The 25,054-nt window shown below is 39.3% G+C and overlaps 3 protein-coding genes and 1 long non-coding RNA gene across 7 annotated transcripts in view; 3 read left to right on the top strand and 1 right to left on the bottom strand.

Annotated features, from left to right (window-relative positions):
- Nucleotides 1–3,904, top strand: aplnr2 (apelin receptor 2). Its single transcript, XM_047391594.1, has 2 exons — nt 1–197; nt 1,694–3,904. Exon 2 carries the CDS (start codon nt 1,810–1,812, stop codon nt 3,082–3,084), a length of 1,275 nt encoding a protein of 424 aa, XP_047247550.1. The 5' UTR covers nt 1–197; nt 1,694–1,809; the 3' UTR covers nt 3,085–3,904.
- Nucleotides 1,843–21,519, bottom strand: LOC124884032. Its single transcript, XR_007042372.1, has 3 exons — nt 21,403–21,519; nt 18,322–18,435; nt 1,843–1,962 (listed from the first exon to the last, which is right to left on the bottom strand). It is a non-coding gene; the product is annotated as an uncharacterized LOC124884032 (long non-coding RNA).
- Nucleotides 4,963–13,648, top strand: hdac10 (histone deacetylase 10). 3 transcript variants are annotated; one of them, XM_047391571.1, is made up of 20 exons: nt 4,974–5,110; nt 5,223–5,289; nt 6,460–6,594; nt 7,147–7,243; nt 7,344–7,441; nt 7,685–7,789; nt 7,902–7,970; nt 8,074–8,200; nt 8,358–8,423; nt 8,500–8,559; nt 8,775–8,864; nt 8,996–9,102; nt 10,625–10,692; nt 11,026–11,269; nt 11,348–11,438; nt 11,528–11,613; nt 12,648–12,704; nt 12,808–12,889; nt 12,967–13,155; nt 13,227–13,648. In XM_047391571.1, exons 2-20 carry the CDS (start codon nt 5,231–5,233, stop codon nt 13,389–13,391), a joined length of 1,995 nt encoding a protein of 664 aa, XP_047247527.1. In that variant the 5' UTR covers nt 4,974–5,110; nt 5,223–5,230; the 3' UTR covers nt 13,392–13,648. The 3 variants fall into 3 exon arrangements, with proteins under 3 accessions (XP_047247536.1, XP_047247519.1, XP_047247527.1); XM_047391563.1 differs by having other exon boundaries at nt 4,965–5,289; XM_047391580.1 differs by lacking the exon at nt 13,227–13,648 and having other exon boundaries at nt 4,963–5,289; nt 12,948–13,157.
- The window catches only part of parvb (parvin, beta), a 21,113-nt gene continuing 11,958 nt past the window's right edge, over nt 15,900–25,054 (top strand). Inside the window, exon 1 of one of the 2 annotated variants that reach the window (XM_047391606.1) lies at nt 15,900–16,225. In XM_047391606.1, coding sequence (XP_047247562.1) covers nt 16,111–16,225 — 115 coding nt within the window. In that variant the 5' untranslated portion in view covers nt 15,900–16,110. Of the gene's footprint in view, nt 16,226–21,616; nt 21,787–25,054 lie in introns of those variants that run through there. The other variant, XM_047391613.1, reaches the window with a different exon arrangement.

Raw genomic sequence — 25,054 nt, forward strand, 5'->3', positions numbered from 1 at the left:
TCGGTCAATGGAGGATACTGTTATATATATTCAGACTAAGGAAGGAGTGCCCTCTCCAGATAGCAAACTGCAGAGGCAGATAGCAACAGTTTCACTTCCAGAGAGAGTTAGATGACTGAATTATAAGATTTTTTTCTCTCTATAATAATAGTGACATTTTCAGCATCTGCACAAGGATATTATCCAAGCTTATCAAGGTAAGGACCATCTGAGAGTCCCAATATTCCTCCCATGTTTAATCTCAGTATTTCTTTCTTAAGTTGAGACATTGTACCTCGCAAATGTTTTTACACCCGTTTGTTTTTCTTAACATGACAAGCACAAGCGCCGCTGTTAGGTTTTATTGTGGGATTTTATGTGACATACCAGCACAACATATGCTTTTTTTTGACAAGTAAAAGTTTAGAAAATGTGTATTTGTATTCAGACACCCAAGTCAATGCATTTTAGACCTGGTTTAATATGTTGCAGTTACAGCTGAAGGCTATTTAGGAAATGTCTGTAGCTGCTGTGCACATCTACAATCTGAAATTGTTGCCCATTCTCTTTTGCAAAATAGCTTAAGATCACTCCGAGTGGATGGAGAGTATAATAGATTCTCAATTGGATTTGGTTCTGTTGTTTGACTAGGCCATTCCAGCACATGAATATATGTGGCTGTGACTGTACATTTAGGGTCCTGATGGCAAGTAAACCACCGTCTCAACCTTGGGTCTTTTACAGCCTCTGGCAGTTTTTTTTTTTCCTTTACTGTCCTCTATTCAGCTTTATTCACCTTCCCATTAACTTTGACTCGATTACCTGTACCTGAAATAATTCCCACAAGATGATGGTGCCAACACCATGTTTCACTGTGGGGATGGTTTGTTTAGGGTAATGTGCAGTGTTGCATATAATGTTTTCAATGTAAGAAAAAAAATGTGGTTTTATCCGACAAGAGCACCTTCTTTTGCGTGTTTGCTACATGCCTTGTTGCAGACTTTATTTAGATGGTCCTTGAGGCATTCTTTCATCAAGCCCAGATATCTGCTGTGCAGGCCTAAAGGTTATCTTGTTAATAGATCGTCCCACCTGAGCTGTGGATCTTTACGACTCCCCCGAGTTATCATGTGCCTCTTGGCTGCTTCTCCAATGAATGACCTCCTCGCCTTTACTGTGGGTTGAGGTCGACGGCCATGGCTTCATAGGTAGTTAGGCCGTACTCTTTAAATTTTTTGATTGATGAGTTGAACAGAGCTTTTTTATAATCTATCTTTGCTTTAAAGTTCTGCACACATTTATCTCTGCCCTGTCTGCTATATTTGTTGGACTTAGTAATGCTGTTTGTTCAAAGGTGTAATTCTACACGAATAGACTTTCCTAATTGGTGACTTTTGAAGTCAGTTGGTTGCACAGAGTTTTATTTAGGAGTATCAGAGTAAAGGAGCAAATGATGGCCACACTTTCCAGGTTTTTATTTGTAAAATATATTTAAAAACCATTTATCATTTTCTTTCCACTTTACTCCACTTTGTGTTGGTCTATCTTGGAAAATAACAATAAAATGTATTGCAGTTTTTGGTTGTAATAACACAAAAGGTGAACTAGTTCAAGGGGTTTAAAAACTTTTGCAATGCAATGTATGCAGTTTAAAGTCACAGAATTAGAAGGCATTCAAAATTGTAAAGTTTCACTGTTTTCACTGAATTTACAGACGATCCAAATCAACCTCCAGAGGACAGAAGAGGGAACAGGAGACAGATCCAGTCTCTGAATCTGGAGAGTTGTGGGAAATTATAACGTCCAAATTTTATTAATAGAACCAGAAAGATGTCAGACTTCCCAAACCCCTCTACTCCCACTCCGCCTCCATTCCACTGTGACTACACTGACTGGTATCCCTCCTTCTCCATCATCCCATGTGTCTATCTTCTGGCCTTCCTGGTGGGTTGCCTTGGTAACAGCTTGGTGCTCTGGGTGTACCTGCATCGAACAAACGGGAGGAGGATCAGGATGAGCGACAGACAGCATATTGGAATAGGACAGCAGTGCTTTACCTCTTCCTCATGCCCTCCCTCCATCCCTCGACCCTCTCACTCCCTGACTGACTCTTTAATAGCCAGCCTGGCCTTAGCTGACCTTTGCTTCCTTTTAACTCTGCCATTCTGGGCTGTGTACACAGCAATGGGCTATCATTGGCCTTTTGGGCAAACCCTTTGCCAGATCAGCAGCTTCCTCACCGCTCTCAACATGTACGCCAGCATATTCAGTCTGAGCATGCTCAGTGTGGAGAGGTACTGGGTCTTGACGGGACACCGGCACTCAGGTCACCATCCCTTGCGGAGGTGTCCCAACAGGACTTTGTGGATACTCATACCGGTGTGGATAGTAGCGGGGGTCCTGGCTCTTCCTGGCTTGCTGCTGCGTTCTGTCAGGGAAGTGGAACTAGACCCTAAGTCTGAATATGACCAAGGATCTGTCGTCCTTTCCTGCCAAATGGATTACTCAATGCTGGTGGGAGCAGAGCTTGACGAGGCTGAGAAAGACAGGGCTGAGATGTGGTGGGCTGCTGTATTAAGCTTAAAGTCCACCCTAATTGGCTTCCTGCTACCACTTGTCATCCTGCTTGTCTGCTATTGCTCATTGGCTCAGCTGCTCAGCAGGCACTTTGGACGTGGCCCTCGTCCTGACCGCAGGCACCAGCGCAGACTCCTCAGGGTCATTGTCACTTTAGTGATGGCATTTTTCCTGTGCTGGATGCCGCTTCACGTCAACAAGACTGTCTCCATCCTGCTGGAGTTTGGCTTTGTCTCATACTCGTGCTCTTTAGACAAGGCTCTGCTGGCTGCTCATCCATACGTCACCTGTTTGGCTTACCTCAACTCGTGCCTGAACCCTCTGCTCTATGCCGCCTGTGACCCTTCATTCAGAGAAAGATGCAGAGCAGCTCTTCTCATGTGGGGCAGGATATGCAGAAAAGGAGCAGAGGTATGTGGGAAGAACGAAGTACAGGACAAACTGGAGATGGGCTCAACTTTTCCAACAAGAACACAGGAGGAAATAGAAGGAAGGACAGAAGATGAGGAGGAAGAGGACAGATTATAAGGAGCTGATGACAAGGGTGTAGGAAAATGAATAATTAAGTCTTTAAGTTCAAATAAAAAACTGAATAAAATTGATTGTAAAAAAACACTGGAAACCTGGATATTTGTTGAAAATAAATCAAAATTATTTCTAACATTACCAGCTGCCTAAACATTCACTCTGTGCTAAGTGTAAGTCTTTTTAAAGTTAACATCCAGAAATGGATGGAAATATGTTCCCATGGTACAATGGTTGTGTTTCCCACAGGAAAATGTGTCTGTGTCCTAAATTATATAATGTAGAAATGATCTTAGGTCAGACCAGAGCTTCTCATGTGATATGATATGTTATCCATTCCTAATGTACTCTATTGTTTGTTGGTTTGTGCGGCACTGTTTTTACTGTTGGCTGTTGGATCTGTTGGCTTCTTCAGGCCATGACCTCCAGTGTGACCTGCAGCGGTTTGCTGTCGAGTGTGAAACAACCGCAAGGCAAGGCAAGTTTATTTATATAGCACATTTCAGTAGCAAGACAATTCAAAGTGCTGTACATAAAAAAAAAGGAAGAGTAGCTCCTTTAAGCCTGAGGCCATGGTTCTCAATCGGAAAAAGCTCCTCTGGATAGAAAGGAGTCATCTGAGGTGCTCCCTGGAGGCCTACCTTCTGAGGTTTTCCAGGCATAACCCCCGGGAAAGACCCAGACTATATGTATTCCGTCTGACCTGGGAATGCCTTGGAATCCCCCAGAATGAGCTGGAGAATGTTGTTGTGGAAAGGGATGTCTGGTGACACCTCCGAAGGAAGGAAGGAAGTAAGGAAGGAAGAAAGGATGGAAGGAAGGATAGAAGGAAAAATGGATGGATGGATGGATGGATGTTTTTACTGTTTATTTTGTTACATTAATAATAAAAAGTCACATTATACAAACATTTCTTCTGTTGACATTTTGCCTTCTTCAGAATACTATAAAACCCACAAAAATAATAAAAATAATAAAAAATATTGTATAAAATCTTTTGAATACAAGTAACAGAAAACGAAGATTTCAAGATTTAAAAAAAAAGACATTTAAAAAGAGACGGAAGTTAAAACAAGTTGTACAAAAATACCAGTGGCAAATGATTAAAAGTGCCTATTAAAATAAAAAGAGATATAACGTAATTAAATTAGAAATGCTAAAAGTAAAATCTTAATATCCACAAAATATCTATAACATATATATCCGTGTATGGTTCGTTCTTTGGTTTTTCCGTTTCAAAATGAAATGAGAAAAACGAATAATCAGGCGTTTTTATAAGTCATATAAATGCTTATACTTGCATGGCCACAGAAAAAATTAACTATTTCATAAAAACAGATGTAAACTGGGTTTAAATAACAGAAGCGAGCCTGTTGGACTGATCCTCTCAAGGAGATTATCTTAAAGATCCTGAATAAAGGAATTTGATCACCATTAGTTCTGAGATTATGGTAACCTAACTGTCCATTGGACATCCACGTCGCGATGAAAATATTTTTTTTCCTACATAATCTGAATTATGGATATTGACGGACATGGTTTCATGATCATATAAATATGATTGATTTATTTAGTTTATTTCCCATATATTTATAAACATGTGTTGCATATATCCAGTTAATTGTGAATACGATGCACACTAGCCTTCTGAAGATTGTGGTTTAGTTGTCAATTATTCAGTTTGACTTGAATAAAAATGGCTTGGACGAATACAAATAGGGTGCAGCGTAAAATACTTCAAATATAAACTCTGATTCAAAGCCAACAAGAGAGACGTGGTCTGCATTTGTGTCCAAAAGAAAAACATGCTACAATGACGTCAGCGACGAGGCGGTCAGTCCGCCCTGGAGAAATACCGGCCTCCGTCCAGTAGATGGCCCTCATGCACCGTTAAAGCTTCACATTCGGTGCATCTCCGATGGGCTCTTTCTGTTTACATGCTTTTTTGCAAAGAATAACTATCTTCTGAGACACGTTCGGATAACTGGAACAAAAATTCAGACCGTCTCACAAATAGCATATATATGAAGTAGTCGACATGGATTCTTGATTGGCGCTTTTAGACAAAACGTCCAGATAAAAAGTACAAACCTTTGAGGAACTTTAGCAGTAACATTGCTCTCTACTTTGATTTTGTGAAGTATTGACAATGGGGACAGCGCTGCTTTATGATGAGGAGATGACCAAATACAAACTGCTGTGGGTTGAGTAAGTAGTAAAAATATTCTTACCATGGAAAGTTTACTTTTATCTTAATGGGGTGTGTTGGTTTCTTTATCCTGGAGGTGTTGTTACAATAATCTGAGGTAAGGCATCTAATGTTACCGCCACAGTTAACTTCACTAACAAGCTGGCACTTCCTTGTCGGTGTTAACCAACACCTTGGTAGTGCTTTTGCAACTTTTTTTAAAATAATAAATATTCCTAAATGTTACCCGGCGACTCAATATATTGGTCAATTCCTCATATTAAAGGTTTCAAACCGTATCTGGGGTAGGTACGGATAATACGGTTACATGTTCCCTACACGGTCATTTTAGAAAGGTACACTTGCCAAATGTTTTTGATGAATCAGTCCATCAATCCGTCATTTTATTAGGTTTACAAAATATACATTCCGTGTTATTTTTCTAACACCACACCTGCTTTTCATAATTCATAATAAGAACCAAAAACTCTAATCTGCTGCTGAACTTTAAATAATATTAATACAAATATAAGAAATGTTTACTTTAACGTTTAGATCGTTTTAGTAAAACTTCGAATAAAACGACCACAGTTTCAGTTTTAGCACAGATTTACAACCGAAATGCTAAACATGATCCTAATTGTTTTATTTAAAAACAGAAAAGCAACAATTATCTCCTTTGCTGCAGAAATAATGCAATGCACTGATTATTAAAGTTATCTATACTTTGTGTTTATTATTTTGATAATGACTTCAGTACAAATATAGAACAAATTCCTACTTCAGTTGTTTTTATGTATTGTTCTTTCTGTACAAAATATGTACAGTAAGCACAGACCTATTTGCCATTCTGCTCTTTATGGAGCAATACAAGTATAGTAGGAAAAACAGTAAAAAAATGTTGTAGATTTCTTTCAGCCTGTTGTCCAGCAATTCACAGCAACAGGTTGGGGAGAGACAGCTTTTTTGTTACACCATGCTTCATATAACACATATATCAAAAACAATCTGCTCACTCTAACACTTTTTCTGGCATCCTATTAAAAGCACTTTAACATACAGGAACCATATGATGAAAAATTCTAATAGTTTGGTTGTTGTAACTCTTAAAACCTATTTATACATGGAAAACCTTACCCGAAAACATGCCTGTGATTAAGATTATTTTGTTTTTGTTTTTGTTTCTTCAGCCCAGCCTGTAAGATTGAGGTCCCTGAGCGGCTCATAGTCAGCTATGAGGCCTTGGTCAAGAGTGGTCTTTCTGACCGCTGTATCTCCATACCTGCTCGTGAGGCTTCAGATTCAGAGATACTGCTCGTCCACAGGTCAGTCCTGACTGTTGCTATGTGTAGAACTGGCCCAACACTATACAGGGGCCCCTTAACAGATATTTGATTTGGAGCCCCATCTCCAGCTAAGCCAACCAGCCACCACAGGATCACTGATATCCTTATAATCTTTCCCAGTTGGATTGTTTGCATATCTAAAGCCTCTAACTTTTGTGGTTTACCAGTCATTTGCAGTAACAGTTTGCATGATGTGACTACGGCACAGAAACCAGCAGCAGAAAGGATTCAGAAATAATGAAATAGCACTAATAAGTTAGGTTTTCTTATTTAATATTGCAGTTATTTTCAATCTTAGATTAACAAAAAAATTAAAATTATTTTGAAAGAGGTTCATTCTTTTTAAATGTAATAAATTTGATGTTTTAATGTCAGCAGTCTGTGCAAAACGTCGTGTGCACTTGGGAGCCCCCTGCTGGTCTGAGTTTGTTCATGCCTTGATTAGGCTGTGGAGCTGTTATGGTTCAGTGAATTTATCTGCCTCATTATTAATATATGAACATATTAATCATTTTGATGTCTTTCCAACAGTGAGTTATATCTGGAGGCAGTGAAAAAAACTCCTTACATGACTTTGGAGGACTTGAAGGAGTTCACCCTTCAGTTTGGGGATGTCTACTTCCATCCAGTTAGTCCTCTGTTCAGCAGCTGTGAATGACATTTGTCCCTCTCTGACTCTGGTTGTGCTGCTCACTTTTTTCTTCGTTTTTTATCGTTTACTGCTCCAGAATATCTATCACTGTGCCAAGCTGGCTTCAGGGTCTGCTCTGCAGCTGGTGGACAGTGTTATGACAGGGAAGGTCAGGAATGGCATTGCTCTGGTCAGGTAAGGCTCTAAATGTCCTTTGATGATGAGTTGTGCTAATTTTGTTTTGACATTATTTGTTTCACATGCCTAGTTTGTTGCAAGGAGGTTTTCAGTCTTCATATGCAAACATTATTATGATATATAGTAGGAAAATACTGCGAAGGAAAATACATAACAGGAAAGTCACTGAAAAAAGGTAGGAAATATTAGTTCATGCAACAACTAGGAAGAAATCTAATTGTTATCTGTTACTGCTGCTAGGCCCCCGGGACATCACAGTATGCACGGTGCTGCCAATGGTTTCTGTGTGTTCAATAACGTGGCCATAGCAGCTCGATATGCCAAACAGAAATATGGAGTCAAAAGGTATGTCTACCTTTTTTAAATCTTCCTTACTTTTTTTTTTGTTATTTAACAGATTTTCTGACTTCGTAGGGATCTGCATTCACTTAAAGTAGTCTAAATGTTTCTGTTTCAGGGTCCTAATAGTAGACTGGGACATACATCACGGTCAAGGGGTTCAGTATTGCTTTGAGGATGATCCGAGGTCAGCCCTTTGTCAAATAACACCTGTAAAGTCTGAGAGGATGTAATAGGTTTTCATCATGATTCTGGTGTTTTATTTATTAAGTTTTTATTGTATTTTACAGTGTTCTTTACTTTTCTTGGCACCGCTATGAGCATCAGAACTTCTGGCCTAATCTCAGAGAGTCAGACTATGACAGTGTCGGCAAAGAGAGCGGCGCTGGCTTCAACATAAATGTGCCTTGGAATAACGTGAGTAGCATTACCGCTACTGCTTATGTCAATAAAAAAATTATTTATGCTGGTAGATCAATATTGCAAAAACTGACATTCAGATCAAATGTTGAATTATTTTTAAAGACAGTGTGTTTATAGCATTTGTACCAGAGGTCTCATTCTGATATTTCAGGTGGGAATGGAAAACAGCGACTATCTATCAGTCTTCTGCCATGTCCTTCTGCCAGTAGCTTATGAGGTGAGCCATTTTTAGAAACCTTTTTTTAGACATAAGTATGATCATGACTTTTTGCTCATATGATTCTTCCTCACAGTTTTGCCCAGACTTGGTTTTGGTGTGCGCAGGCTTTGACTCGGCAATCGGTGACCCAGAGGTACATAAAAAAAACTAAAACAATGACAATATATATGCTTTTTATTCTTCTTTTAGTAAGTGATCTTATTTAAACATTGTGTGCCTGCATGCTCTCTTATTTTGTGCACTAAGGAAAACTTCTTCCAGTCAGCTGAAGTTGGCAAAATGACAGAAGGTGGTTAACTGATTTTAGACAATTTGTAAAAACATTCTAATTACTTGTTTTATTTCCAGGGAGAAATGTGTGCCACTCCAGACATCTTTGCCCACTTAACTCACCTTCTGATGAACCTAGCTGGAGGAAAACTATGTGCTGTACTGGAGGTCAGCATAGCAACTACAACACTCACTATCTGTATGTTTAACAAGGCTTAGCGGTCTTCTTTTACCGACTGCTATGTCTGGTGAACGCTTGGCTTTCCAAGGATTTACAGTTTGTGTGTTTGTTTTTTTAGGGAGGATACAACTTGACTTCTCTCGAACAGTCGGTGTGTCAGACTGTTCATACTTTGCTTGGAGATCCTCTGCCTCAGCTTGCAAACCTCAGGGGTCCCTGCAAAAGGTGCGTCTCACAGTTGGTCAAGCTTAGTCTGAGCGTCGCAGAAATACAGTCCCTTGAAAAAGTTTTCCATTTTTTCAGATTTTGTTAAGTTACAACCACAAACCTTCAATGTATTCTCTTAGGATTTAATGTGATAGACCAACACAAAGTAGTGTATAATTATGAAGCAGAAGGGAAATGATACATAATTACCATTAAAACTATAAAGTGTTGTGTGCAGTTATATTGAGTCCTCCTAAGTCGAGACTATGTATAACCACAGTAGTTTTGGGGTATGTCTCTACCATCTTTGAACATCTAGAGACTGATTTTTGGCGTAATGTTCTTTGCAGAAAACCTCAAGTTCAGTCTGACTGGATAGAGAGCATCTGTTAACATCAACTTTAAATTCTTGCCCAGGATAGACTTTGACTGAGCCATTTTAGCACATGAAGATGCTTTGATCTAAACCATTTCAATTGTAGCTCTTACTTTCAACCTCTAACAGGGTTTATTTCATGGTTGGCCTGTATTTAGCTTTGTCCATCTCTCCATCAGATTTGACAAGCTTTTTTTCTCCAGGCCGAAGAAAAGCATCCCCACAGCATGATAGTGCCACCGTCATGCCTTCAGTGTGGGGATTGTGTTTTCAGGCTAATGTGCAGATGAAAATTAGCCCTTGTGGCTCAATCTGGCATATTTACATGACAGTCTAATGTGCTCAGGTTAATAAATATACATGGTTCCTTTATTAAATAAACATAAACATCTGAGGCCCTCACAGAACAACTTTAATTATACTTCAATTAAAATACACCCAGGTGGACTTTTTTTAAACAAATCTGGTCACTTCGAATAGGCACATCGTTCGGCCCCGGTTTCCTTCATTTTGTGTGAGCGGTGAGCGGCTGATACTTTCATGTGAAACTGATCTAATCCACCTATCTTATCTACCTCCGCAAGGGTCTGAAAATCACCCACTGTCCCTTTTTGCTCTGGCGTGGGAGAGGGCTGACTGACAGACCAGCCCACCAAGTCACCTTCCACACACGCACGGTTCACTGTAGTCTTCCACCTATTAACAGCATAAGATTTGAACACTCAAGGTGTGATGTGACCTTATGACACCTGACAGTGTCAGTTATAAAGAAAATCGGTATTGGCTAAATTTGGAATTGGCAAGTCAGGTTTTTTAAAAATCGGTAATCGGTGATTGGCCAGAAAACTGCAATCGGTGCACCCCTACTTCTGAATGCAGTTGGTTGTACTGGATTTTATTTAAGGATAGCAAGGTAAAGGGGCTGAATAAAATAGCATGCCACACGTTTGAGATGTTTATTTTTAAAAACAAAATGAGAAAATAATTTAACGTTTTCCTTGCCTTTGACAATTATGCTCATCTCTCTGTTTATATTTCTTATAAAATAGAAAAGACATGAAAGCTTGTGGTTGTTAACTTGAAGAAATGTACACAGTTAAGCTGTGTATGTACTTAAATTAAAGCAGTTTAACTGCAGTGGTTATATTGCTTTTATTTTTTTAGTGCAATCGAGTCTCTTCAGTGTGCCCGATCAGCTCACAGGCGGTACTGGTCCTTCCTGAAGCATGCAGGTAAAACAGCTACATAGCATTCATGCAAATTTACCATGTGGTCCACATTCCAGCATGACTGTAGACCGGCTGATGACAGAGTTTCGCTTCTTATGCAGTAGTTTAGTTATGAAGAGTTGGGTTATGTTCTCTTTCATGTTAGAAAGCAGACAATTCCATTTTTTCCGTTTGTTATACTTGTTTTCATCCCCAAATAACACCTAATAAAGTGCAACAACGTCTGACAAAAATATATGGGGAGGACAGAAAACAGAAAACTTCATGTAGAAATTTTGCTTATTCAGTTCATTACTTTGTTACTTCTTGTCTCATGTGGTTTCTGCCTTTCTTCAGCCGACCCACCTATGACTGATATCAGCACCAAACACATTAAATCGGCTATGGAAGAGGAAGAAAAGACAGAAATGGCAGAAGAAGAAAGATGCACAGAGGGAAAAGTTTGGCCTGAGCCTCCAGAGCGTTTGTGTCCTCCTGTTTGTTCTGCGTCGGTGCTTCCTGATGATGTGGCTTGTCCAGACGGATTGAAACGCCTCAGCTCCTCCAAAGATCTTGAACCACTCTTAGTTAGCAAATTAAAGTGAGAAGAATTCAGAGTTGCTCAGCTTACTTTATGTATAGTTTTACTCTGCTCACTAACTGAAATAGTTTCTTAAAGGAATCGTTTCAGGACAGCTGCAGTTGATGGCGACGGGGTCACAACCTTCTCAAGACTTTATACCCTGATTGAGAAATTGGTGGCGAATGAGGTAGAACCAGGGTTTTGTTCGGGTTTCTTTCCCTCTCAGCTGACTTGTTGATGTTCTTTGCCAGCTGATTTTATTTTAATGCTCCTCAGATTCGCAATGGCCTGGTGCTGGTCCCTGATGTCGCTGCAGCCATGATGTGTGTTGTCCAGGATCTCATCTCCGATCTCGTCAAGCGGTGCAGAAATCAAACCTTACACAGACTGTGTCGTATTCTTTGAACTAGTTGCTGTTAAATATTACTTCATGGAAGTATTCCCGTTGATTAGTTACTTTTTTAAAGTACCTGATCAACATTTAGGAAAGTAGACCGTGTAGATCAGTGCTGATATATCTGTGGTAAATTCAAAGCTGTGGTTATTAGACATGTAGCTCACTTCTTGTCTTCTAGTTGTGTTCTTTTGGTCTTAGTTCAGAAGGTTTGCTTTGATTTTACTTAAAAAAATGTCAAACCAAATATTAATCACAAATAAGCAAAGCGTGTCTGCACAAAAGGCACAGATCCGCATCCAGTTGTTGCAGACATTCAAGTTAATGCATCTGGACTTTTAATGGTCTATTTGAACAGCTCTTTTCTTGATGATGGACTGGTTATACCACCCACAGCTGTTATTAACTGTAAACACTAGAACTGGTTTGAATTTGTTGTGGATTTTCTCTCATCCACATGGGCTCATAATAATACATACAGGCTTACATGAATACGCACACCCCACTAATACTTGGTTCAGTGTCCTCTAGCAAGATGCAGAAAGTTTTGTAGAAATCAACAAGCATTTGGCATAATTCTGGCTGGATATTTGACCATTCGTCATCTTGGTTGAATTTGGAAGATCTCATTTAATCTGGTGTCCTGATACAGACTCACCTTTAAAGGTTAATCCATTATTTTTTTAACAAAGTTTAGGTCAGGGCTCCTCCAGAAGCTTAATCTTAGCCTTTTTTATACATTGTAAAACCAGTTTTAAAAAGAGTATGGGATCATTATGCTGAGGACCATCCAGTTGTGTCCAGGTTTCAGTCATTTTTTTTTAGGTATGAGAGTCTCACATTCTTGGTCAAACATTCTTCTTTTTAATAGTTGCCAAACATCTCAATCTTGTGTCTCGACTCTATAAAACTATAAGGCATGGTTTGTGGGGTAGTGCAAAGACTCGCTGCTGTGGTGTGCCTTCATACCGGCCTGAATCGCTTCCTCATGTCTTCCTCCAGGGTTTTAGTTGTTTGTGTCGGCAAGGAGAAGGAGCTGGATTATGTCACCACAGATGGGTAATAGTGATTTAAACTGTATTTATTACATTTCTTTAGAAATGTTTTTCCGGAAACGTTTTTCAGCCAGAATCCAAATTTTTTTCAATCCGTTTGTTTTAAGGAAAGTGCTTGTTGTGCAAATCAGCAGTGAAGACAGTGAGGAACAGAGGAGCAAATATTATATTCCAGTGTGTTTGAAGAAGGTGAGATGTCTTTAAAAAACTACTTTATGGCCATTGTTACATAAACATTGATGTGTAGTTCACTTGTCCTCTGGCAGGGTTGCAGTGACACGTCTGGGTTCATCCAGGCGGTCCTTGGCCTCCTCCTACCTCTGGGATACGAGTACAACCCCGATCTTGTCCTTTTAGTTCGCATGCCAGGCAGTGGAGTGGTTGACAGTATGTGGCAACAGCTAATTGGCCTGCTGCAGGGCTTTGCAAAAGGACACACTCTGGTTCTGATGCAGGTGAGACGCCTGGAGCAAGTTTGAATTTCAATTCTTCATATACATTTTGTTTGTTTATTTTTGCATTTCAGGTAAATGAAAAGGCGTGCATGGGCTCTACTGCATCCGCCCTCCTTGGTCACCCTGCGCCTCCTCTGCAGGACCTTCAGACTCCGTTCCCAGAGGACGGAGATGCTTTGGAGAGATTGAGAGAGAGGCTGCAGGCTGACTGGAAGATGCTGCAAACAACATCTTAATGGACTGCAGCAACCCTTCCATGTTAGGCACCATCCAAAACTCTCAAGACTCATAATTAAATGGGAATGTCCTGCTGATGTTTATCTCTGAGGACCAGCTGAAAGATCTGACATATTTAGCAGCTTTTAAACACTGATCACTGTTCCTTTTAATAAAGCATTTAAGCAAGTATGGTGCTGTCTGAGCTGTTGATCCTGTTTTATACTATGAATTATGGTTTGGTTAATATTGTTAATAAATGATTTTCTAAATTTCATAAAGTCTGAAATGCATTTTTTTACTGATCTTTAATAGAAATGCTAAAAGAAACATGCCTGTTAAATTCTTAGGTGATTTCTGTGTTGTTTTTTTTGTGGAAATGTAACAGAAATGAAATCTTTTTCATGTTTTTTCATATGTTGAAGAAGATCATCTGCCCCAAATCAAACGGCTGGCACCTGTTTATATTTAATGCAGACCTTGTTACTGATGTGTTTATGTGTGGTTTGTAAATTCAAACTGTTTGGTATCAGGCTATCTTGTTCACCAAGAGAGAATCTTTCAGTGAATGAAAATTGTTACTAAAGTAGTTCGATGATAAATCTCACCCTTAGTGGACTCTATACATGTTTTTATTTCTCACTTTGGACTTAATTTAATTTTACCATAGCTTTGTCTCCCTGATGCTAAGTTCTGCAAGTTCCTAATGCACTGGATTTAGAATAATTCAGCATTGTTGTTGTGACTTTTAATTTTTCTCCCCAACATGTAAACGGCCCTTCAGTGAATTTCAAGTGCCCAGTGAGATACCTTGACCTGTCTTCAGTAACAAAACATCCACAAAGAGAGCAGCTTATTTTTTACATCTCAGTGCTTGTATTACATTTTACTGTGATTTTTCTCCTTTTGATGGTTTTGCATCCATTTTTCTTCATTATATCTATTTATGACCAGTTAGCATCTCTTTTTCTCCATTTATTTGTCCTCTGTGGTACTTTGGCTTTTTATAGTCATTTTGTGTCTCATGTTAAGCATGCTGTTGTTACACAATGGCTCTGACTGGAGCTTTGGCCACTCTTCTTGGCAGATTTGATAGTCAGTTTATAATGATTGGTTTCCTGGCAGGGGCCTGGAGTTCCTACATAGTCCAAATTACCAATAAGGCTAAGATCTGGACTTTCAAAGCACTTTAAGGTTTGCCTGCTTTATCTTTTCTAAGCTGGTTTTTAAATTGTGTTTGGAGTCATTGTCCTGTCATACTATCCAGTTATTATTTTTAAAATATTATTTCAAATGAATTTGAAAAAACGTTTTTGAATCTTCAACATTTGATTGAAAAAGTGGTTCATAACTCGAGGCTTCAGTAATACAGTGCTCCAGTAGGCCATCTAGTGGTCAATAAAATGAAATGCAGACGAGAAGTTTTTATTCTTCAACTCCCACCACGTCACTTCATTCTTCTCGGTTTGTGGCCAAACGGCTAAATCTGTCTCCCCTGATCATAACACATTTCTCTAGAAGACAACTAGTTTGTCCCTGGTAAACTGCAACTTTTAGACAACCTTCTAGGTCCTGATCTCCGTCCATGTTGGTGTTAGTGAGGCTGGTGTTCCCAGCATTTTTCCAGTTCATGAGAACCTGAACCTGGGTGGTCTGTAGTGTTTCCGACCATTCTGACCAGTTTTCTCTCATCTGACTAAAACAGTCTGGGTTAGATGGTTAAGACTTGGACACATTTGGGTGTTGATCCCAAACAAACATCAAAACAGTTTCTTGTCATAGATAAAGTGGGCTAACATGAAGCTGCTTGACTGATGCACACCACAACATTGCTGAAAAATGTATGCTTAAAAACAACGTCCATGCCAAGAAACCAATTTAAATGAGCTTTCATATTCTGAAAGAGGGGTCAGCCAGTTTTACACCAAAGGCTTGTTGGAGGCTATACAAAGTTGTGGTAAATAAGGCTCAGTTTGCAAAAGAGATTTTTAACCAAATTTTAGTAGAGTGTATGTATATATTTGAGCCTGTATTGATTAGAGAAAAATCCACAATGGGTTCAAACTGCTGCTTCGAAATCGTGTTTTTAAAATGCATTGAAGTTGTGTGTTGTATAACATATAAAGTCCGACCTAAAAGAAACAAAACCATTTAAATAAATAAAAGCCTGGAATGAATATAACATGAATGCCCATGATGAATGTACAGTGTCCCTACACACTTTTCCTGATTTAAATTTCCAGTTTTTTTGTTCTGTTTTTCTAACATTCTGGACATTCCCTGCCTTCAATCTGCTGAGTCGTATTCGGGTCTTACACTATCTGTAGGTAGCACAAATAATGAAAAAAAACTCGCAATGAAGAAATTGACTTTTCAGAGTGGAATATGACCATTTTACTGCTTTTGGTGTCATCTGGACTAACTTAGATCAGCAAATTAAGAACTCTTGTACTTCTGAAAACACACGTTAATTTTAGTTGAAGCCCTGACCTTGGCCTGACGACATCTGCAGACCTGTGGGTGGCGCTGTGGGTTAGCCGCGGCTAACAGAGATTTTTCCTCCCATGTGAATCATTCTGTGTAAAAGCCAAACCACCGCTGCCTCCTGGAAGAAGGCTGATGGCTGGACTGTGTGTGTATATGTGTGTGTGTTTGGGCTGTGATTGTATTATCTGAATGCAACAGGGAGGAGTGAACTGAATAAGAGAGAGGAAGAAGAACGGGTTGGCACACAGAACCATGTCTCTGACTCCGAGCGCATCTGCCAGCCTGCAGCCCGCAAAGATGAGAAAAGACGAGTCCTTTCTGGGGAAATTAGGAGGGACGCTGGTCCGGAAGAAACGGGCTAAAGAAGGTGAGTCGGTTTAGTTTTTTCTGCTATAAGGCCTTTTTGTCCTAATAAATCCTCGTGTTTCTGTCCATGGTGCTGCAATCACATGATGCGCTCTGAAAATCTAAATCACAGAGTAGGCACATTATTTAAAACCCAAACACAGACGGGTTTGATGCGGGTTTGAGTGAAGAAAGGAAGCGACTAAAGTTAACACTTTTCTAAAGGCAAACATAGAAGGCGTCTATTTATATAAACAAAAGACTTCACAGCAACTCTTGTGGCGCTCAGCATGAGGTACATACATATAAATAGACCAAGTCCTCGATGACCCTTGACAGGAATGTAAAATGATAAAGATATAAAAACATTACTAACTCCAAACCACTCTTTTTCTTACTCGGTGGGCTTAAACTATTTTCTGCACTTCACAGGCCAGTCTGGTCAGAAGGACAGCTGCAAAGGTTTACCGACCTCAAGCTGTGTGTGTGTGTGTGTGTGTGTGTGTGTGTGTGTGTGTTCGTTCTCGTAGCCATGTGTTTGTAATTTTCATTAGAGCAGGGCCACCAGCAGGTCAGAGACATTTTAATTGTTTCGGAGCCTCCCTGAATTCCAGACTTCACCTTCAAGGAAGATGTTTATTCATTTATAGTAATCTGAACAGTCTTAAAGGGGACATATCATGCAAAGTCCACCATCCTTTTTTAGCCCTTAAATACATTTTGTTGTGTACTTGGAGTCTGTAGGAGTGCAGAAAAGTTGAATTTAGTTTCTCTAGGTGTTGTGTAGATATCTTTATATTCTGTTTGTGTCATATTCTTCAGTCCGTTCAGTTTTCTCTGTTATCTATTAGGTGTTTCCAACTGTTACATCACAGTATTTGCTGTGGAACAGCTAAACAAGATCACAGACTTCCAGCTAATCAGTTTTGCGATTCCGCCATATTTATTTCTTGCTGCAATTTTGGAGTCTAAGCTCAAGTATGCCTGTGCTGAAAGAGGATAAGTATGGTTCGGTTGCTGGGTGTATTAACCCACACAATTCATTACACCGTCCCCCTGCATCACAACCTCTTCGAAGTGACTTGTTAGATTTTATTTTTCATGGAAATGTTCCCACATGAGTGGGGAAATTCTTATTTCCCCCAGTTCAAGGACGAGTTCTTCAGCAACCTTCGCCAGTATCAAGAAGGATTTGCTGAAAGACTTCATCTGATTAAGGAGTCAGTTCCTTCTGTCTATGGAAACGACGGACGCTGCAAAGCGGTAAGCTGCAAATAACGCTAAAATGACGACAGCTTTATTTTAGACATGAATTTATTGTGTGCTGATATGACATCCTGGCCATTGTTTTGATTCTGCTTATGTTAGTGCTGTGTGCTGCTTTTAGCTCCTTGAGGACAGAACCATACTGCGTGTTTCGAATAGTAGTATTACATTAACAGTGCCAAGCACGGTGGTGGGAGCATCATACTGAGCATCATCTTTAGCTGGTAGTGGTACTGGTGCATAGAGTAACAGAGAAGGATGGCTGCCTCAAAATTCCTCAGCTTCACTTTAGTTCAACAGCTATAGATGGATAAAGCCCTAATTAGGTGTCCGACAGGACAGTGATTAAAATCACATATAAAAACTTGGTTTGAAATGGATAAAGCAGGCTCACATCTAAGTTCTTAAATGACTTTGACCCTAAAGCTGTGGGAAATTTATAGGTTATCCTTAAAAAGCCGGTTCATAGCACGGAACCTTCTCATTTACATGAGCTCTTCCTATTGTGATAAGGCGAGTGGTCCAATATCCAGCCAGAAGTACGTCAGAAGCTTCTCAATGGCTACAAAAGGCCTGTGGTTTCTCTTCAAGGAAATGTAGCTATACATTAATGTAGGTGTAGGCATATTATTGTTTTTAACATTTAGTTTCCATTTGGAATTAATAAAGTATTTCTGAATTGAAATTAATTTAAAGTTTTTTGTTAAATTATCATACCATCCCAAAACAAACAGTTCAAATCCATCATTAAAAGTCAAACATCAAGATGGGATTCATGCGGATATGTGTAGTCTCCTGACCAGCAATGTAGGTATTTTCACCATGGAAACACCTTAATGGTTCTATACTAACCTCTTTTGGAGTGGCGCTATTTCAAATTTAACTGGTTATGACCCAAATTCTACGAAGCTGGTGGTGTGGGCTGGTTTACACCACAGATGCTGGCTGATGCATTTGCCTCCCATACTAAGGATAAAAAAGAAGAGATAAGATAGACTTTATTGATCTCACAATGAAGAAATTAACTTGTAACAGCAGCTCTTAGTAACACACAAGTAGGGTGCAGATAGTTATGAAAAAAAGGGGGGTTATAGAAGAACAAGGTAGATGTGCAAAAAACTAGTAAAAATCAGTTATGTACAGTAAATAAAAAGTGGAGGTGATTGTGCTAAAGTGACAATGATTGCAGGTATCTACAAATACACTGGTTCATGCATGAGTTGTTACACAGTAAACTTGAACAGTCTGACAGCGGTGGGGATGAAGGAGCTGCAGTAGCGCTCCTTCCTGCACTGAGGGCGTCTCAGTTGGCCAGTAAAGAAGTTGCCATTATGCTATGACCTAGTGGTCAAAGCGGCAACTATATCTGGTTCATGAAAGAAGCAGTATGCACTTGGAAGACTTGGAAGACTTGGAAGACATAGATTATGGCTGATAAACTGTCTGAATCAGAGGAAGGCCATGCAATAAAAAAAAAAAAAACAGCTTATTGATGACTTCTACTAATAACATATCGGTTCAGACATGTGATAAAGATTCTTGAAGTTATTTTTAATTTTCGTGATAGATAGATTCCAGAGTCCTATTTGTCAAAATAATCTTCATAGTTAAGACAGAATAAATAGTTTTATTCCTTTTGTGCCTACCGTCATTAATTCTTATCATACTTAGACGTACACTAATTGTGTGTGCAACATTCAAATGAACAAATTTAATAAACTTAGCAACTGACTGATAGCAGAATATTTTGTGTATAAACCCATATCTCCCCAATGAGGTCCAGTCAACTGAGGTTTAAAAAAAACAGAGAGTAGACCCGAGTCTTTCTCATGTGGATCAGAGCCAGCAGCTCCTGCGTCTTGTGGCGATGCACTGCCCCCGTGTGGTCAAACTCTGTGTAAGCTCATGCCAGAATAATTGAGCATGTTTAAAGATACAAAAGCAGTTAATAATCAGTTTCAGTAAAATAAAGTTTGTGAAGATAATGTTGCTGTTAGAAGATGATGTGCTGTTCTGGTTTCTGTTCTGGGTGTTGTCTAAAGCTGTCACTTAGTAGATGAGTTATACTGTTAGAAAAGTTGCCTCACTTTTGCTGAGTAATCATTATTAGTGACCAGGACATGTGGTTTAGTGCTTTACTTCATTCGCTGTATTAGAATAGGACAGAATATGTCAGTGTTCTTAAAGACTTCTGTGGGTCTCATAGAGTACATCGATTATGTTTTATGACTCTTTCTGTACAAACTGATTAACTGAAAGGAAGTCTGCATTTCTCAGACAAGATTGGAATCATGTTGTGGGCGGACAGTGTAGCAGTAATAGTTCGTTGGAAAATTATGAGGCTGTTGTCACATCCTGGTTGTTTTAACAGGGTGGCAACACCCAGAATGTACAAAATATTGCAGAAAAACAGGCTGCAGTAGGATGGATGGCAACAAGAGTAAGTCATAATTTGGTATTTAAGGTATAATAGTTCTAGACTAACTTTGCTTTTTTGATTTTACTTTATTTGATTTATAACAAGAATTTCTCACAATATTCAGCAGACAGGCCAGGGATACTGTTATGGAGAGGTTCAAAGCAGAGTTAGGTTATTAAACAATAAGATTTAAAAGTGTCACTCAGCATATTTAAATTCCATGTTCCAACAATGAAAAGTGTAATTCAATTGAGTCCGTTAAATAAATTCTTTTTCCCAAATACCATTAAAAGGAAATAATCACATACACCAAATGTGAATATATTGGTTGGTTTAACTCAATATAATGTAATTCTGTTGAGCTATATTTGTTCCTGCACTGAATTAAGTTATTTATGTTCAACTAACTCATACAATTTAAATAACTTAAAGACCCCACCTCTCACCCATAGACTGCTGGAGATAGGCACCAGCTCCCCCGTGACCCACTATTATCCTTGTGCTACACAATTAAACACTAATTGTTGTTGGTCCATCAAGTATAATCCAAATAGACTACAATACACTGTGAACTCACCTAATAGGCAGTATGACTTCATTAAACAAAGCAACATATTACATCACACGTTTAACCGAATAGATTCAAATCCCAGCTTAGTTGTTACAAATCTCAAAACTTTTATATTCAATATAAATTTGTGATAAAAGTTTTAGCTTGTGTTCCCCTAAACTGTCAGACCTCATTATGAACTTGTTGAAACATCTGACTGATTCTACTCTTTGACATGTTTTTAAAACTTTACAGGGAAACCTCTTCAGCAGGAGAGAAAATGAAAAGATCAGCCTTTGAAAAAAGTGAATGGTCAAAAAGCTAAAGGAATTCCAGTGGAGGGGTCTAAATGTCAAATCCACTCTAGCACCGTCCTCTCCTGACTGCAGTTACTCACAGATTCCAGACTCGATGTACATAACCAGAGCTATATTTAAGTGTCTGTCGTCGTCTGCCTTCTTTATACTACAGCATTATTTATATCCCCTGTGTGCCTCAGTAACGCGGCCCTTTCTCCCACCCTCAGGAGGCAGTGGAACCCGACCAGAGGAGGTCGATTTCAATCTGCTTAACGCTGTTGTTTATGATGCACACAGATTATAAGTAGACCATCTTAAATGCACAGGGAACCTCCCTGCAGCTCACTCTGGTAATTTGGATAAATCTGTCGTTTAAGAAAATCATTTGTGTAGAAGCTCCTATGTTGGGTTTGTGCTGGTACAGAAGATTAATGCTCATGGTTGCAAGCTTTGTATGTGTTACATTAAATTAACTCTGTTAACAGGAACTCAGTCACAGCTCGCCTGATGCAGACAAAGGTATTCAAGGTCCAGTTCTTGCTTAGTCAGTAGATTTGGTCATTGTAAAAAGGCAGTAAAATTTACAGCAAACAGGTATTTTTTGTTTGAGAACGCACCACTGCAGGGCTGAATTTTTCATACAGTGACATTAGTTTTCACATTACCTGTGATTGTTCCCGGAAAGTCCGTCCTGTCTCCACATCTCAGAGCCAACCTGTGTGCGTTGACACTCAGACGTGCCTGCCTCCAAGCACGATATCCCCTTCCTGTCACACCCTCCCTTAACCTGTCTGGTAACTGCACCGCAGTGGTGGGGTGTGTTGCTGTGACATAAATAAACACGTGATGACCCCCCTGCCTGTGCTCCGTTGCACTGGTCGCAATACATTCACACCTCCCCCAGCCCCCCTACCCACACACAAATACATTCAATATTTATACAGTTTCTATTCTGCGATTGGGACCTTTGCTTGCCTGCCGGCGCCGAGAGGAATCCGGTGTGGGGGACATGGCGGGGCTGCTGTGTGGGACTAAGAGGAAGAAGCAAGGTAATCTGACTTTAATGCTGGACTTTAAGGAACTTGGAAGTGGAAATGGGGAAGCAGGAGCTGCCGTGCAGCCTTGGTTAAATGTCAGCTGTTAAGAGGAATCACTTTGGACACACTGCTTCAGTAAATTAGTTATATTTAACATTGTGATCATTCAGATGCTCCCCACATGGTCCAAAGCAGCAGTAATGCGGTAAGATGGACACACAGGCAGGAAGCAGCAATTATAAGGAATCTCAGCCAGTCTGATGTGTAATTACAAAGCTAACTGCTAATCTATACTAAGATTAAAGACTCAATGAGAAGGCTGAATCAGATAGTAAATCTTTGGGGACCCTTCTTCTCAGGCTAATTCTGTTTATCTTCTCATGACTCACCCTTTGAAGTCATATTACTGTTGTAACTGTACCACAAACACATTCTGGTAGGCTCTCTTCCTTTTGACGTTCTTCCATATTCTCCTCCTCTGTCCTTCTAGGCTTTATGAATAATCCGGGAACTGAATGAAATGACAGATTTGGGAGTATTGATTGTGGTTTAGCCTGTTGCAGGTTGTGCAAATTGAAAAGCGGGAGGATAAAAGCATTATGGCCATTAGGGGTAGAAAGCCTGCAAATCCCTGGAGTATCGCTGTGGTCAGCAGTGAAACGTGTCAGCAGAAATATATTCTGCTCAAAGATGGACCCCAAAGTATTTGAGCTATTTTTCTTTCACAAATTGATTCTGAAGTTAGATTTAAATACTTGCTGTGTTAATATATTGCATAGATTACTGAACGAGTCGAAATAAGGCTACAGAAAAGTTTTAATATTTATTTTTTTGTTTTTTGTGATTTAACTGTAACTGACTTGTAACCTGTTCTGAAAAAAGGAAGTAAAAAATGTGGGAGACATTTGGAGACACATTTAAAGCCAAAAGCAGAATAAACTGTTTCTATGTGTTTAGCAGTATGGATATAAATGTGATGCAAAACTAATGAGCTTTGAGATTCATAGTATGACTTTTAGAAGAACATGCAATGCAAAATTCAACATATACAGTGGTGTGAATAATTATTTACCCCTTTACGGTTTTCCGAAGCAAAATTCACTTTATACACTCACTGGCCACTTTATGAGGTACTTTCTGGGGAGGATCTCCTTTCTTATCTTCAGAATTGCCTTTGGTGAACTCGAGATGATAATTCATGCTTTCATCTCTACACGTCGGGACTATTGTAATGGTCTGTTTATGTGTTTTAATAAGAACTGGCTGACTTGTCTTCAGGTTGTCCAACACTGCTGCTAGACTACTGACTCGTTCAAACAGAGGAACTCATATAACCTGCCAATCAGATTTAGGTTTCATTTACAAATGACCTTGAGAGCTATGGACAGCCTCCTTCCTATATTTGTGATTTGATTTAAATATATACACTATGTTTTAGACACACTTTCTCACTTAATGGGTGTCTTTATTTTCATGACTATTTACATTGTTGATTCTCACCAAAGGCAACAAAACTGGGAATGAACACATATGGAATTATGTAGCCAACAAATAATGTGATATAACTAACCATTTTTATATTTTACCTCCCATTTTACTATCCTTTGCTTTGATTACTGCTTTTTTCTCTTAGCATTCTCTCCATGAGCTTCATCAGGTGGTCACCTGAAATAGTTTTCCAGAGTCTTGACAGAACTTCCCAGAGGTTCATTGAGAGACGGTCAAAGGTTAATATTCCAGCCATCACACAAAGGGCGGCTACTTTAAGCAATCTAAATATAAAACATATTATTTAAAGTTCTTTTACAATTTTTTGTTTGCTACATAATTCCATATGTGTTCGTTCACTGTTTTGATGCCTTCATTGAGAATCTATGTAGAATGTAAACAGTCATGAAAATAAAGAAAACCATTAAAAAACAAAGTGGTTCTAAAACTTTTGACCAGTAGTGTGCCTCTTCCCGTAGTCTGAGGTCATCAAATCAAAACCCTTTAGTGGTCCCACAACCCCTTCAGAAATCGAGAAGACCGATCTTTCCAAGCTGTTGCACCCAGAGTGTGGAAAACATTGCCAATCTTTCTATGGACTCTGGACTCTGTATATGCTTTTAAAAAATACATTTTATTCAAAGAAGCTATTATTTAGACTTGAGATTTTATCAAATGAATGCAACATTGTATTGTGTTTAGCTTTCTGTATTGTACATTGCTGTGTATTTTGTTGGGTTATCCTTGTTGTGACATCTGTCTATGAAGATATGCTATATAAAGAAACATTTACTTACTTACCTAATTTTTTGTGGCATAGGTTCAACAAGGTTTCAGAAATGTTCTTCTGATATTTTGGTCCATAATAAGAAAAAAGCATCACACAGCTGCTGCAAATTTGTGAGCTGCACATCTATGATCTCCCGTTCCACCACATCCCACACGTCTTTGGTTGGAGATCTGATGACTGTGGAGGTCATTTGATTTACAGTGAACTCATTGTCATGTTCAAGAAACATGTTTGAGTTGATCTGAGCTTTGTGAAATGGTGCATTATCCTTCTGGAAGCAGCCAGCAGAAGATGGTCATAAAGAGATAGACATGGTTGGCAACAACTTTCAGGTAGGCTGTGGTGGTCTAAAGGGTGGCAAAAAAATATCCCTCACAGCATTACACCGTAGCAAAGCCTTCTTGTTTATTCTAAATTCTCTGCCTTCCGAATACTGCATCTGAATTGTAGACCCATCGGACCAGGGAACGTTTTTCTAATCTGCTATTGTCTAATTTTAGTGAGCCTGTGAGAACTGTAGTCTCAGTTTGCTGTTCTTAGGGAACCGGAGTGGCACCCAATATGGTCTTCTGCTGCCGTAGCCTATCTGCTTCACGGATCAATGAGTTGTGGATTTAGAGATGTTATTCTGCACGCCTTGGTGGTGGTGATGAGTGGCTCATTTTGAGCCACAATTGCCTAATTCTCTCTGACATCAACAAGGCATTTTTGTCAACACAACTGCTTCTCACTGGATATTCTCTTTTTTTCCAACCCATCTCTATAAACCCGAGAGATGGTTGTGTGTGAAAATCCCAGTATTCAGGAGTTTTTGAAATACCCCCATTCTGATGGCTGGTTTGTACTTCAGCAAATCATCTTTACCATGTCTATACGCTTAAATGCATTGAGTCGCTGCCTTTTGCACCTAGAAGCAATTGAACAGGGGTAACAAATAAAGTGATGGGTAAGTGTACCTGAACATTTTTGCTTTAAAACAAATTATTTGCCTGAATCTTTGCA

The sequence above is a fragment of the Girardinichthys multiradiatus genome, chromosome 2 (genome assembly GCF_021462225.1).
Source record: "Girardinichthys multiradiatus isolate DD_20200921_A chromosome 2, DD_fGirMul_XY1, whole genome shotgun sequence".
NCBI classification, from domain to species: domain Eukaryota; kingdom Metazoa; phylum Chordata; class Actinopteri; order Cyprinodontiformes; family Goodeidae; genus Girardinichthys; species Girardinichthys multiradiatus.